Raw genomic sequence first — 14,796 nt, forward strand, 5'->3', positions numbered from 1 at the left:
GTTTTTCCTCTGCTATCACGGCAGGGAGAAGAGCGCCAGAAGCTGCGGCGCGGCTGCGCGTCGAGCCAGTCGTTGTTGTTTCCGCGGTCTCCGGTGCCCCCTCGTGGCCAATAGGTGGAATTGCGGCCGTGTTTGTTTGGCGCCGCAGGCACCAGGGCGCATGCGCACAGGCACGCGGCGGTGGTGTTCCTCGCTCTGTGCAGCAAATCCGCCGAGCTTTGTTATGGTTAGTCCTCGAGGCAACAGAGCGCATGCGCCAGGACACTCATAACTAGCATTCAAATCTACAAAGCCTCGAGGTGCAGGCGAGCAGTCGATTCCTGGAGCCTGCCTCGGGAACAGACTATTGTGGCTCCCAGCGGCCCCTGCGCCCCTCGCACGCGTAATGAGGAGTCGAAAACAACGCACGCGTAGGTGAGTACTCGAAACTAATCATGCGAAATCACCTGCCGGGCCGGGGCTGTTCGCCGCTATGTTCGCTATTACCTGGAGGACTGATGACCATAGAGAGGCGGCGGATTAGCTGAGTAGAGCGGTTAGAACGGCACTTCCGCATTTTGTGCGCGCATGCGTTCTGGTGCTTGCGGGACGCAGCGGCCGTTCCGCGCATTGGCCAGGAGGTGGCGGCAGAGACCGCGGAAAGAACTTTTCCGACGGGACTGGGGGAGCGGCTGCGCAGTGCCTGGCGATCCGGTGTGTGTGCTGTGAGGATGGGAGAGGAGCACGAAGTTAGAAGTGGAGGGGTTGTGGGGGGAAAGACGAAGAAGAAAGAGGGAAACTACTCCAAACCCAGGAGAGCTGTGCCAAGTGCATATAAATAGCTTTAAAAAAAAAAAAAAAGAGTTTTTTTTCTTTTTTTCTTCTTTCTTTTTGCCAGCGTCTGTTGCACTGTTTCTAAATGTTCAAATACCAAAATGCAACTGCCCAGCAAATTTAACGATAATGGGATTAGAGCCCATTGGCAGAAAGTGCAGGGCCATATGAATGTTCACTCAGCCTCTGTCTTGTTTATACTTCCACGTATTTTTCTTCAAAAGCCTTTCTTTCCGTGCGGGTTTCATTTTTGGCTTTTTGTTCTTTTCATGCCATAAAATGGGAAGTTTTAGGTCCTAGCAAGTCTAAGCAGCCAGATCTAGCACAAAGCTGCAGTTTTGAGTTCTGTGTAGAGCATGACAGTGTTCCTACAAAGATTAACAAAAACTGCAGTTCTCCCCCTAAGTTTACAGATGGAAAAACATTAATTCACCTGTCTAGAAAGAATTGATGTGTCACAGCTGCCATTGGCAAGATGGCCCGAGAGTTGTGTGGGTGCATCTGTCTGGGAGAGGAATGTCTCTGTGGAAGGACAGCTTGTTCCCCCCTCTGATGGGGGCAGCTTCTCAGCTGCCCTACCCTGGTCTTCCTGCAGCTGGACAGATAGCCCAGAAGGGCACAGGGTATGCAGACCCTCCCCAGCCAGCTGCAGCAGTCGCTCCTGCCAGCATTCCCTTTCCCCCCGACCATTTGCATTTTGCAGGCTGGAGCCCTGTGTGGCAGAGGAGGAGAGAGCTGCAGGCAGAAGGAAAACAGGGTGCTGGGATTCCTGCAGGTCGCTGCCAGCTGTCTTCTCTGACATTTTGGGGGTGGGCAGGGGACTGTGGGAGCACCCTCAAGGCTCTGGGCAGGAGGGAAGGAAGCAAAGATGCAGCTGCAGGCAGCGGGCTCTGAGCTGGAGAAGTGCGGCCGGGCACTGTGCAGCTCCCAGTCTGGGCACACGGAGCAAGTTTGTCCAGCTGAGGGCTGCAGGGCTGTCCTTATCAAGCACTCCCCCATCGCACAGGTCTGCAGCGACTGCACCAGTTGCTCGAGCTCTTCCCACTGCAGGAGCTCAGAACTGACAAGAACCCTGACCAAAGCAAGTAATGGCAACATATGCACACAGATACACACCTGATAGAGAATCTGGCACTTGACAGTCCTCCCAGAGCTTCTTGCTGCTTTTTAGGCTGCTCTACAGCTATTCTGTCCTTTTCCCCCTCATTCCCATGTCTTGCCCTTTCCTTCGCCCTGTGCCTTCCCCATTCCTTTTTCAGGCTTTCTCCTTTCTTTCCTCTCTTCCTTCCCTGTGCCTTCCCCCTGTGACGACCCCATGTTCTGCTGCTGTTCTCAGCTGACAATCCTTAAACTGCACTTTTCAAAGACATGGGATCAGGCTGCATACTATCACTGACTTAAAAAAAAACCAACTAAAACAAAAACAAACAAGTGCAGTATTGTGTATAGATAACGAACTCCTGCTTGAAAACCAATAGCATCTCCACATCCTGGAGTGTCACCATCACCCCCAGGTTGGGCTGGTGCTGCTCATCTGCCCTGCAGTGCTGCTCAAATGGCACCAGCACCTCCTGGCACGGCCTGCCACCTTCCTGTGTCACCTCTACGTGTCACCTCATCTCACCTCTGCAGTTCTGACCCCACACCACCACCCCATGTCCCCCCATGTCCCCACATGTCCCTGTGTCCCCACACATCCCCTCATGTCTCAAGTCCCCCCACATCCCCTGCATCCTGGTGATGTATGGGGGATGGAATGTGGAGCAGGGGAAACTATGGGGGATGTATAAGGGGCACTGGACTGACACAGTTCTGAAAGTCTCACAGTGGTAGTGGTGGTGTTGTGGTGTGGAGTGGGAAGAATTGGGCTTTCTAAAGGAATGGAGGTGGGGTTTGGAGGTGGATTTGGGGATCTGATAAAATGTTAAGTTATTGGAGGGGGGTTAAGGAAGGATTATGGTGTTAGAGATGAGCACTCAAGGACTTGGCGGGATTGGGAAGGAATTTGGGATTCACCAGTGAGAATGAGGGGTGCCAGTGTGAGTTAGAATCGCTGGGGGAGATCAGGAGGGGCTTGGGGCAAGAAATGAGCAAAGGGGGTTTTGAGTGATTGGGAAGTATTTGTGGTGCACCAGTGAGAATTGGAGAGTGATAGAATGTGGGGATTTGGGGAGTCTGCAGGGTGAACAGAGCTCCATGGAGCCCCAAGCAGGAGATGTGGCATCTGTGGGGACAGTGCACCGTAACAATGAGGCACTGTGGGAGGCATCAGCAGAATCCCCCAGCACTCACCTCGATGCAGATAATGGGGCTTGGCGTCACAGCTCGATATATGTCAGACCTTCCTTTCACTGAGGGGCAGCTGAGCTACAAAAGGAAGAGTGGGGAGCCACCATGGGGGTCCTCAGTCTGGTTGAGTGGGGGACACATACGGGTGTTGAAAAAGATGAGTTCAGGGGGTTTGGTGTATGTATATTTGGGGTTCATCAAATGGGGATCCCCATGGGTTCTTTTTTGGGGGTCCCTTTAGTCTGTTTGAAGGTGTTCAGGATGCGGGGTTTGGAGGCCTGTAGGTAGCGTAGATTGGGTTTCCTATGGATCAGACATCAGACATCAGATGTAGTTTGAGGGTCTCATTGCTAGGTTTGGTGTGCCCATGAGGTCTTTGGAGTGAATATTTGCTTTGGTGAGTTCCCCATTGTGCAGTGTTGGGTTCCATAAATCTTGTTTCTAATTGGGATGTGAACATACTGTTAGAGAAGCCACAAGAACTGGGCTACGTTGGGGTCCACATAGGCAGGCATTAAGGTTCTCTGATAGGATTTGAGGGGGATCCAAGGGGAAGGTTGGGATGGAGGGTCCCTGGACCCAGACACTGACCTGGAACTGCATGGCCTTGGGGATATGGGGGTGGGCACCTGCATCCAAACTGAAAGTGGAGCTGGGTGGGAGTTATGTGGAGTGGGGATGAATAGAAGATGGAACTGGCAGCAGGGGAGAGTAATGGGGATTGATAGAGGATCGAAGAGAAGGTGGGGGAGACGTGAGGGTGTGTATATGGGATCAAAGCACGGGTAGGAGGCGTTTGGGATCAGAATCAGAGATGAAATCTATTGAACTTTTTCCCCAGCCAGGCTCCCATCTCTCCATATCCAGAGGTCACGGGCACTGAGGATGAAGAAGACGCCGAGGCCGAAGACGAGAGCAGCAGCACAGACCCGCAACACCGCCACCACCAGGTTCCCATGGGACTCTCCCATTGGGTGCTGTGTGGTTTGGGCGTTTGGCTGTTCCCAGCTCCAGCCACCACCTGCGTAGGAAGAGGATGCAGTGACACTGTCAAGCGTGGATGAAGCTGGGGACACCCAGTTGTGGATCTCGGACCTACCTGGGGGTGCAGGTGTGGGTGCCACCTCCAGTGTCACGCTGCCCCCAAGGGGGGAGGACAGAAAGGGGAAGCCTTTGGGGTGGTAGGAGCACCTATAGGTGCCGGTGTCAGCTGGAGTCAGCCCAAAGAGGGTGAAGGTGGCCGTGCCCCCACCATCAGGGTCCTGCTGCTGGACAGGGGCCGAGTGCCCATCCTTGTGCAGGAAGGTGGCCCCTTGGTACATGTTCCTGCATCGGATGGTGATGTTGGTCCCCATCCCCACACGTCTCTTGTGGCTCATGGAAATGCCAGGTGGGGGGAAACAGTGATCTGCATGATGGGAGAGAAAATGGATGGGACTTGGGCCTGTGAGGACAGCTCAGGGCCTCCCTCTGACCCCAGTGCACTCACCTGTAACTACCAGCTCCACAGGGTCACTCATCTCTGATGTCTCTGCTGGCTCAGACAGCCGGTACTGGCAACGATACGTCCCTGTGTGCACCCACGTTGTGATAGCAAAGGAGAACACGGCCATGTCCTGAACATTGCACTTCTTCATGCAGGGGGTGAAACCTCCTTCCTGGCAGAGCCGGACCCAGGCAGATGGCCGGGGCAGGTGACACCGCAGGGTGACATTGTCCCCCACTTCTAACCCCTGGCTAGGGTGCAGCAACAGGGAGGGTCAGGGCACTGGGACAGGGGACAGCAGTCAGCCTTGTTCCCTGCACACCCTCCTGTGCCCCTCTGATGGCCCACTGACCACGCTCCCCTCCCTCTGGCTCCATTCTTCCCCCGTCCTCATATTCACTTTGCTTTGCCCTGCTCACTGCCACCAGCCACCAACCTGCAAGGGACATGGTCCTGGTCCCACACAGGGCCACCAACCCCCGTGGCACCACGTCCCCATTGTCACTCACCCAGGAGGAGGGCCAGCGCCATTGGTGCCTTGGGACAGGAGCAGCTTGGGACAGCGAGACTGCAGTGGGGACAGGGAGTGTCTGCAGATCCCTTTTCTAGATCCACAGATACAGGAGCTGGCAATAGAACATAGATGTAGAGCTCGTAAAGAAGAGCGTATTGTTTGCGGGCTTTTTGATGCTGCTCTGATAGCAAGGCAGAAAGATAAAAGGAGGGAGGAACTGTGTCACTAGGGGAGGTGATTAAGAGTTTGCAATCTGAGCTATAATTCAAGGGAAAGCGGTGGTGGCAGGCAGAGAGAGCTCAGCACACTTTGCAGAGCCATCTGCGTGATGCTTCTGTGAGAGGGCGTCAGATTCAGACAGCAGCTGCTGACTTGGAGGGGTGGATGTGGTGAAGGAGTGCGGCAGCCCAGGGAGGGAATGAGAGGGAGTTGTGAGGAATCAGCATCAAGAGATGAGGGTAAATCTGCCCCTCACCTTCTCCATCTCGTTACATCTGAACATCAACACGAGGCTGAAGAACCCTTCCCCTTCCCCATCCTCTTCCCTCTCCCTTTTCCCTTACGCTTCCTCTTTGCTTTTTCCAGCACTGTGGGGATGCTTTGCATCAGTGCATTTCTCAAATGCCCTCGTGCCCTGCTGCACTGCCTCACGACCTCCGGAGATTGCACCTGCATCAAACATAGGAGGGAATAACTGTGAGTGCGATGGGGACATCAATCACAGCTCCCCACCACTGCCACCACCGCCACCACCAGGTTCCTGTCCAACTCCTCCCTGCCACCTGCGGGTTCTGGCTGCTTATGTGTCCCCATTCTCCACCACTACATCCACAGGGATGGGATGTGGAGACACTGACACGAAGGATTGACGGACGGCAGGACAAACAAATGGGTGCTGACACCTACCTGAGTGCAGGCAGGTGTGGGCATCACCTCCAGCATCATGCTGACCCCAAGGGGGGAGGACTGTAGGCAGCAACCCCTGATGTGGTAGGAGCACCTATAGGTGCCAGCACCTGCTGGGGTCACCAAAGAGGATGCAGGTGGCTGTGCCCCCACCACTGGGTTCTTGGTGCTGCACGGGGGTTGAAGACCCATCCTTGTGCAGGAGGAAGGCGGCCCCATAGTTCTTGTTCCAGCAGTGGATGGCAGCATTGGTCGCCATTTCCACATGTTCCTCAGGGCTGAGGGAAATGCCTGGTGGGGGTACCCGTGATCTGAGTGCAGAGAGGAGACAGCAGTGTGACATGGCCTTGGGGAGAACAGCACAAGGACACTCATTTTCCCAGTGCCCTCACTTGTTACCACCAGCTCCTCGGGTCACTGTCTCCGATGTCGCTGGTGGCTCCAACACCCAGCACTGGCACTGATACTTCTCTGCATCTTCCTTCTCTACACAAACCAAGGGGAAGTCAACCGTGTACTGCACCCTGCCTGAGACTTCTTTGGATCTCAAATGCCCGTTCTGGCAGAGCTGGACCCAGGCAGATGGCCGGGGCAGGTGACACCGCAGGGTGACATTGTCCCCCACTTCTAACCCCTGGCTAGGGTGCAGCAACAGGGAGGGTCAGGGCACTGGGACAGGGGACAGCAGTCAGCCTTGTTCCCTGCACACCCTCCTGTGCCCCTCTGATGGCCCACTGACCACGCTCCCCTCCCTCTGGCTCCATTCTTCCCCCGTCCTCATATTCACTTTGCTTTGCCCTGCTCACTGCCACCAGCCACCAACCTGCAAGGGACATGGTCCTGGTCCCACACAGGGCCACCAACCCCCGTGGCACCACGTCCCCATTGTCACTCACCCAGGAGGAGGGCCAGCGCCATTGGTGCCTTGGGACAGGAGCAGCTTGGGACAGCGAGACTGCAGTGGGGACAGGGAGTGTCTGCAGATCCCTTTTCTAGATCCACAGATACAGGAGCTGGCAATAGAACATAGATGTAGAGCTCGTAAAGAAGAGCGTATTGTTTGCGGGCTTTTTGATGCTGCTCTGATAGCAAGGCAGAAAGATAAAAGGAGGGAGGAACTGTGTCACTAGGGGAGGTGATTAAGAGTTTGCAATCTGAGCTATAATTCAAGGGAAAGCGGTGGTGGCAGGCAGAGAGAGCTCAGCACACTTTGCAGAGCCATCTGCGTGATGCTTCTGTGAGAGGGCGTCAGATTCAGACAGCAGCTGCTGACTTGGAGGGGTGGATGTGGTGAAGGAGTGCGGCAGCCCAGGGAGGGAATGAGAGGGAGTTGTGAGGAATCAGCATCAAGAGATGAGGGTAAATCTGCCCCTCACCTTCTCCATCTCGTTACATCTGAACATCAACACGAGGCTGAAGAACCCTTCCCCTTCCCCATCCTCTTCCCTCTCCCTTTTCCCTTACGCTTCCTCTTTGCTTTTTCCAGCACTGTGGGGATGCTTTGCATCAGTGCATTTCTCAAATGCCCTCGTGCCCTGCTGCACTGCCTCACGACCTCCGGAGATTGCACCTGCATCAAACATAGGAGGGAATAACTGTGAGTGCGATGGGGACATCAATCACAGCTCCCCACCACTGCCACCACCGCCACCACCAGGTTCCTGTCCAACTCCTCCCTGCCACCTGCGGGTTCTGGCTGCTTATGTGTCCCCATTCTCCACCACTACATCCACAGGGATGGGATGTGGAGACACTGACACGAAGGATTGACGGACGGCAGGACAAACAAATGGGTGCTGACACCTACCTGAGTGCAGGCAGGTGTGGGCATCACCTCCAGCATCATGCTGACCCCAAGGGGGGAGGACTGTAGGCAGCAACCCCTGATGTGGTAGGAGCACCTATAGGTGCCAGCACCTGCTGGGGTCACCAAAGAGGATGCAGGTGGCTGTGCCCCCACCACTGGGTTCTTGGTGCTGCACGGGGGTTGAAGACCCATCCTTGTGCAGGAGGAAGGCGGCCCCATAGTTCTTGTTCCAGCAGTGGATGGCAGCATTGGTCGCCATTTCCACATGTTCCTCAGGGCTGAGGGAAATGCCTGGTGGGGGTACCCGTGATCTGAGTGCAGAGAGGAGACAGCAGTGTGACATGGCCTTGGGGAGAACAGCACAAGGACACTCATTTTCCCAGTGCCCTCACTTGTTACCACCAGCTCCTCGGGTCACTGTCTCCGATGTCGCTGGTGGCTCCAACACCCAGCACTGGCACTGATACTTCTCTGCATCTTCCTTCTCTACACAAACCAAGGGGAAGTCAACCGTGTACTGCACCCTGCCTGAGACTTCTTTGGATCTCAAATGCCCGTTCTGGCAGAGCTGGACCCAGGCAGATGGCCGGGGCAGGTGGCAGCGCAGGGTGACAGTGTCCCCCAGGGACACCCCCTGGCTGGGGTGCAGCGACACGGAGGGTGGGGGCACTGGGACAGGGGACAGCAGTCAGCCTTGTCCCTGCACACCCTCCTGTGCCCCTCTGATGGACCCCTGACCACGCTCCCCTCCCTCCTGCCCCATTCTCACCCTGTCCTCATACTCATGTTGCTGTGCCCTGCTCGCTGCCACCAGCCACCAATCTGCAAGGGACGCACGGTCCTGGTCTCACACAGGGCCACCAACCCCGGTGGCTCCACGTCCCCATTGTCACTCACCCAGGATGAGGGCCAGCGCCATTGGTGCCTTGGGACAGGAGCAGCTTGGGACAGCGAGACTGCAGTGGGGTCAGGAAGTGGCCGGAGAAACAATCTCATTTCCCCTTGGGGACAGGATGACACGATGTCACCACCTCGTGACAAATTTCCCCCGTTGGTGGTGACACTGCTCTGTGCCCAGTTGGCTGACACACACAGAGCATTGCACACAGACCCTGTTTGTGTTTCCCTCGCAGGTGATCACCCCTCGAGTGTCACAGACTGTCCCCAAAGTTCTGTCAGCACGTGGCCTCGTGTGGTGGGATGCCAAACACAGCACATGTGGTCAGGATCTGCATCCTTTGGGCCCCACGTTGGGCACCAAGGGACTGCAGTGCTGTCAGCTGGCAGCAGCTCAAGCTGCTCCTGCCTCAAGGCACCAATGGCGCTGGCCCTCCTCCTGGGTGAGTGACAATGGGGACGTGGTGCCACGGGGGTTGGTGGCCCTGTGTGGGACCAGGACCGTGTCCCTTGCAGGTTGGTGGCTGGTGGCAGCGAGCAGGGCCCAGCAGCGTGAGCATGGGGACAGGGGGAGCATGGAAAAACGGAGGGGAGCGCGGGATCCATCAGAGGGGCACAGGAGGTTGTGCAGGGATGAGGCTGACTGCTGTCCCCTGTCCCAGTGCCCCCACCCTCCCTGTCGCTGCACCCCAGCCAGGGGGTGTCCCTGGGGGACACTGTCACCCTGCGCTGCCACCTGCCCCGTATGGCTGCCTGGGTCCAGCTCTGGTTGAATGGAACTCTTAGGTCTGACAAGGAGAAAGACAAGGAGCAGGATACAGCTGAGTTCTCCTTTGCTGTCACCAACCTGGAGGACGCGGGGACGTATCAGTGACGGTGCCAGGTGTCAGAGCCACTGCAGACATCAGAGCCAAGTGAGCCCGTGGAGCTGGTGCTGACAGGTGAGGGTACTGACACAGTGGGTGGCTCTGAGCTTCTCCCAGAGGATCAAGTCCCATCTCTTTTCCTCCCTGCACACGTCATAACTTCAGCCCCTCAGCAGTTCCCTGAGCCCACGTCACATGTGAGAACGGGGACCAATAAAACCACCCAGAGATTGAATGAGGATTCTGGTGCCACATGACTTCTGCAAAGTGCTGAGCACTCAGCCGCTGTCCAGCTCCAGGATCCCACTGGTGGGCCACAGCCACCTTCATCCACTTAGGGAAGAACCCAGCCTATGCTGGCATCTATTGGTGCTCCTACCACCCCGAGGGCCACATAAGAGAATTAGTCTGAGACCCACATCTGCATGCCCACATCTGTGTCCCCTGTGAGTGGCAATGTCACTGCATCCCTGCCCTGTGATGGGGACACCCAAACACCCCAATCTCACAGGTGCTGAGGTGTGGGAACCTGGTGGTGATGGTGGTGAGGGACTCTGCATGGCTGCCCTCATCTTCAGCCTGAGCCTCTACTTCATCCTGGATTCCTGCAGCCCCTGGACATGGAGAGATGAGAGCCTTGGTGAGGAAGGAGTTTTCCATCTCCTACACATCCCCACAAGCATCCCCTACCCATCCTTTCATCCCCCATAGATCCCGTATAGACCCCACAACTGCACCTTGAGGCCCCCACATAACCCCCTACATCCCCCCTCCCCTTTTTGATGCAGGCTTCACCCCCAGAATGAGTGAGTCCTGAGTAAGTGCCTGAGTCAGTGGACCCCAAATCCCAACATCCCTCTTGGGGCCCGCACCAGACGTCACCATGGAAACCCAAACCTTCCCCATGGGGACCCCAAATGACTCCGGCTTCATGCAGCTTACTCTGACATTGCACCACCTGTATCCAGACCATGGGAATCCCCAGTCTGCATTTTGTGGACCCCCAATCCTCAAATCCATTTCCCAAGACCCACAGAAGCCCTCCAAGCCTTAATCACCCCCCAGACCTCTTAGGCCCCTCCAGCTCTAGCAGAGGGACCTCAAATGAACTCATAGAGAAGCCCAGTGTCTAACCTATGGGGACCCCAAAACAAAGGCCCTGTGGCCCCCCAGTCTCTAAATATATCCAGACCCTATGAGCACCCTGAAACCACAGCTGGATCCCAAATATCCCCCGTGTAGAACCCAAATTTGAGCCCCTCCCCCAGAATTACAGATCCACCCTCATGGACACCCCTTCCTTCCTTCCTCACATACCCACTCCAGAGCCCCACCTCAAACTAAAGCATCCTGAGGACCTCCATGGTTGCAATTACTGCCTAATTACTGCCTCTATCTCCAGGTGCCCCCAGGGACAGTGAGGATCTGACCTACGCCGAGATGCCAGCTGTCATCCCATGCTCCCGGCCCCCCAGTTCCCCCACTGCCCCCCAGTCCCCCATTATTCACACCAAAGTGCACTGGGGGATCACACTGATGGACCTCACTTGGTGCCTCGTTTTTGATGTGCATGGAAGGGGACAGATGCCACATTCCCTGCTTGGGTCTCCCTGATGTCCTCTTCTGACCCCAGATCAGACAACCTCCCCTGATCTAACAACCCCACATTCTCCCTGGTGCATCCCTAATGGTTCCCAGTCACAGCAAATCTCTGAATGCTCATCTCTTACCCCAAAATCCTTCCTTATCCCCTCAAATATCTTAACACTCCTCGAGTCTTCCAAATACCCTCCAATCCACTCCAAAACACCACCGCCATTCCTCTGAAACACCCTTATCTGTCTCAATACACTCCTCCTATGGAAATCTCCTAAAACGTCCCTTTCCTCCCCTTCCATCTCCTATAGATGCCCTGTAGACCCCCACAAAATCCCCTGCCTCCCATTGTGTCCTGGTTTTATCACTGGTCTTTGGGTTTGAGCAACAACATTGTGCATCACTTGCTTTGATGTATACATCTATCTGATTATCATTCCTGTTATTTCTCTCTCCCTTTTTGGTCTCAGTACATAGATTTTATCTCCACTGATGAATTCTTCCTCATTTTCTCTTGTTCTGTCCCCAGACCCACTGGGAGGGGTCAGTGAGAATAAAAGCTGTGTGGTGCTGAGCTGCTGCTGCGTGGCAGCACCGCAGTCCTCGTGGTCCCTCCCTCCCTCCATGAACAGGACGTGGTCCTCACATGGTGCAGCTCTCAGATCCCCTCAGCGTGGGAAGGTCCGGAGGTGACCTCTCAGCTCTACCCCAGGAAGGCTCCATGCCGGGAGAGGTCCGAGCAGGGACAAGCCATGGCTGCCTGGGAAACGCCAGTGCTGGGCTGCTCCCCTGCTCGTGAGGAGCTGAAGAGGTGCCCTGGGTGCCCTTCCCTACTGAGAATGGGTTGGGCTCAGAGCCACCCAGCGTGCACCGTGTTGGGAGCAGCACTGCTGAGGGCCCGGAAGGAGAGGCACCACCTTCAACACCCTGCTGACGGAAGGCTGACATCCTGGCAGGAACCATTGACAGCCCTGCAGAGCCAATCCACTGCTGGACGGAATGCATCTCAGCGACACTGTGTGGACAGCTTTTAGACTCTCCATCGAGCTTGTAATGGCAGCTGTCGTTCTGTCCTTCTGTCGTTCTGTCGTTCGTTGATCAAATCATCTGTGAGCTTACCACTAGAAAACCGCAACAACAGCAGGGGCCAGGTTCCTGCTACAGGCATCCGGAGACACCAACAAACACAGCCCTTTAAGGTACGGACCCCAGGACTCACACAGCTTCAGAGATGCAGGATCACGAACGGGTGTATTGCAAAGATGCCAGCCCCCGTCTGACAAGACAAAGGATGGCTGCCTCACAACAGGATGGCGCCTGCGCAGGAGATGCCGTGACGCCACGAACACCGGGTGGTGAGCTGGGTACAGACTGTCAGCTGGAAGGGGAAAGCGCGTGCCGCTGGTGCAGCAGAGACTCTCCGGCCGCCCAGCGCTGTTTGGCTTACTTGCTCGCTTTGATAAAAGGCGATTTCCAAAATGCTTCATTGGGCTGTTCAGTCTGTTTGGCATAATACAAAACAGAGCTCACAAACTGCAGCATTTCCCCTTTCATCACCAAAAGGGGGAAGTCAGCTCTCCTGCCGTTTCCCTTGCTGCTACTCCCACACACAGCCCTCCCACACACAAACTGCCTCTTTCCCCGCATTTGCTGGCAAACCCCACAACCCCTCTGTCCTGATCCAAAACAACACGCATTTTCCCCAGCACCAAAAATAAACGAACCCAACCCAATCTCCGCTTTTTAAACCCACAGACTGGTGTGAGCACTGCGCACGCTGTGTCCTGACAGAGAAACAACCTTGGTGGTAATTAAAAACAGAACTGCAAACATGTCTGGGATGACCTCACAGCTGTGTCACGGTCCTTCAGCCCTGATGTCAGCGCTGGCTGCTGCAAAATTATCAAAGGATTTGCAACATCACTGTCAGCATAATCCTGTGCGTAAGGGCTGGTTCTGCTTGAACTGAAGAAAAGAAAGGTAAAATCTTCCAGCAATGGGAATCCTGGCCCCCAAAGGATGGACAAACTACTCGAGAACTGGGAATTGTACCACAAAAGGCAGGCAAAAATACTCTAGGATGGTAATTTTTAAATCAAAATCCTGGATAAAACCCCCCCAGAAGCAGGAATCGACCCTCAAATTGAGAATCAAACCCTCCAGAAGCAGGAGTGCTCCTCATCACTGTAAAACTGTCCAGAAGAGGAAATCCTCTGCAAAAAGTAGCACAGAGCTTTGTAGAAATAGGGATTCTGCCCCAAAAGGCAGGATAAAATATTCCAGAATGGGAATCTCCCTCCATGAGAAGAGGATAAAACCATCCAGAAGTGGGACTCCTCTCTCAGAAGCAGGATGAAACCTTTCACAAATGACAGTTTTCCCCAAAAGTTTGGATAAACACATCCACAAGTGATAATTCTACCAGAAATGATGGTAAAAACTTTTGGAAATGGTAAATCTTCCACCAAAGGTAGCTTAAAACTCTCCAGAATGGAAAGTTCTCCCCAAAAGAAGGAATGACAACCTTCAGAGGCAGAGGAAGGGTAAGACCTTCCAGAAATAGGAATCCTCTCTCATGAAGCAGAATCTGACACTTCAGAATCAGAATTCTCACCCAGGAAAGCGGGATAAAACCCTCCAGAATTGGGAATTCTGCCCCTGAACCACTGTGGGCCGGGTGCTGGTTTGGGATGTGGAGCTGCAGATGCGCACATGGAAGGGGACACGTGAGTGCTGCAGGGACAGATGTGGCGCACGTGATAAGGACACACAGACACAGTGAGGACTCAGAGAGTGCAGGCACAGGGAGCACACGTGCACCGTCCCTCCCAGTGGGTTTGGAGGGAGCTGAATCTGTCTGTCTCCTGAGTCACAGCTCTCCCAGCCAGCAGGGACAGACACCGCAATGGCGGTCAGCTTCAAATAGGCCCTGAACTGGGAAAGGGTCTTCCACCCCAGGCAGATCCTGCTGATGAACTGCTCAGCGTAGAGTTGTCTCACGCTCATAGTGAGGAAACATCAAGAGGAGCAAAGCTGAAAGCCTCATGGTCAGGGGCTTTGCCTGAAAGAGAGTTAAATGTTAATCTGCTTAGTTTTACACAAATTACTTTGCTCCGAGTCCCCCGAGAATGCAAGATCCTGGCCAAAAGGCAGTGCAAGGAACAGCTGTGCACTGCAGGAGAACCTATTTGACGGTAAATCTGGATTTCTCACCTGTAAGATGAAACAGACAAATGCTCATAAAAGAAAGCACTTCAGAAATGTTTAAAAGGTGTATATCGTGGATGTGAAGTCAGAGAGCCCCATGACATCCAATTCTCCAAGTTTAACATTTGCGTAATTAGTCTCTAGACTAATGTTACTAGATTGCCAACGATAATAATTACAGATCTGTACTAGGACCAATGAGGCAACCAGGTGATTCAGTTCATCAGCTGGAAGCTACTCTTCTGTCAGAGGTGGGTTGTATGCTGCCTATAAGAAAAGAATGTATATGAAGCTGGCTAGTTTACCCAGAATATCAGTGATTAAACAGATGCTCTTCAAGGTTTCTTTGAGTAGATGTGTGAGTGGGAGATACACATGAACACAGAAATCTTTTAAGGATACGAAGAATATATTA

General features: G+C 54.4%; 2 protein-coding genes and 1 pseudogene across 3 annotated transcripts; 1 reads left to right on the top strand and 2 right to left on the bottom strand.

Moving 5' to 3' along the window:
- Nucleotides 1-3,923: 3,923 nt before the first annotated feature.
- Nucleotides 3,924-5,119, bottom strand: LOC306945808 (osteoclast-associated immunoglobulin-like receptor; the record flags this gene model as incomplete). Its single annotated transcript, XM_079534633.1, has 4 exons — nt 3,924-4,064; nt 4,191-4,510; nt 4,592-4,861; nt 5,098-5,119. 4 exons carry the CDS (start codon nt 5,117-5,119, stop codon nt 3,924-3,926), a joined length of 753 nt encoding a protein of 250 aa, XP_079390759.1.
- A 983-nt stretch (nt 5,120-6,102) lies between these two features.
- LOC306945809 (immunoglobulin superfamily member 1-like) lies at nt 6,103-8,734 on the bottom strand (annotated as a pseudogene). Its single transcript has 7 exons — nt 8,713-8,734; nt 8,602-8,637; nt 8,208-8,484; nt 7,816-8,126; nt 6,905-6,963; nt 6,401-6,646; nt 6,103-6,319 (listed from the first exon to the last, which is right to left on the bottom strand). The product of its transcript is annotated as an immunoglobulin superfamily member 1-like (transcript).
- A 297-nt stretch (nt 8,735-9,031) lies between these two features.
- Nucleotides 9,032-11,192, top strand: LOC306945810 (uncharacterized protein; the record flags this gene model as incomplete). Its single annotated transcript, XM_079534634.1, is given in 6 exon segments — nt 9,032-9,155; nt 9,229-9,264; nt 9,375-9,583; nt 9,587-9,653; nt 10,090-10,218; nt 10,981-11,192. Coding segments are annotated over 6 exon segments (777 nt in total).
- Between the last annotated feature and the right edge of the window lie 3,604 nt (nt 11,193-14,796).

The sequence above is a fragment of the Tetrao urogallus genome (genome assembly GCF_951394365.1).
Source record: "Tetrao urogallus genome assembly, chromosome: 4".
Lineage (NCBI taxonomy): Eukaryota > Metazoa > Chordata > Aves > Galliformes > Phasianidae > Tetrao > Tetrao urogallus.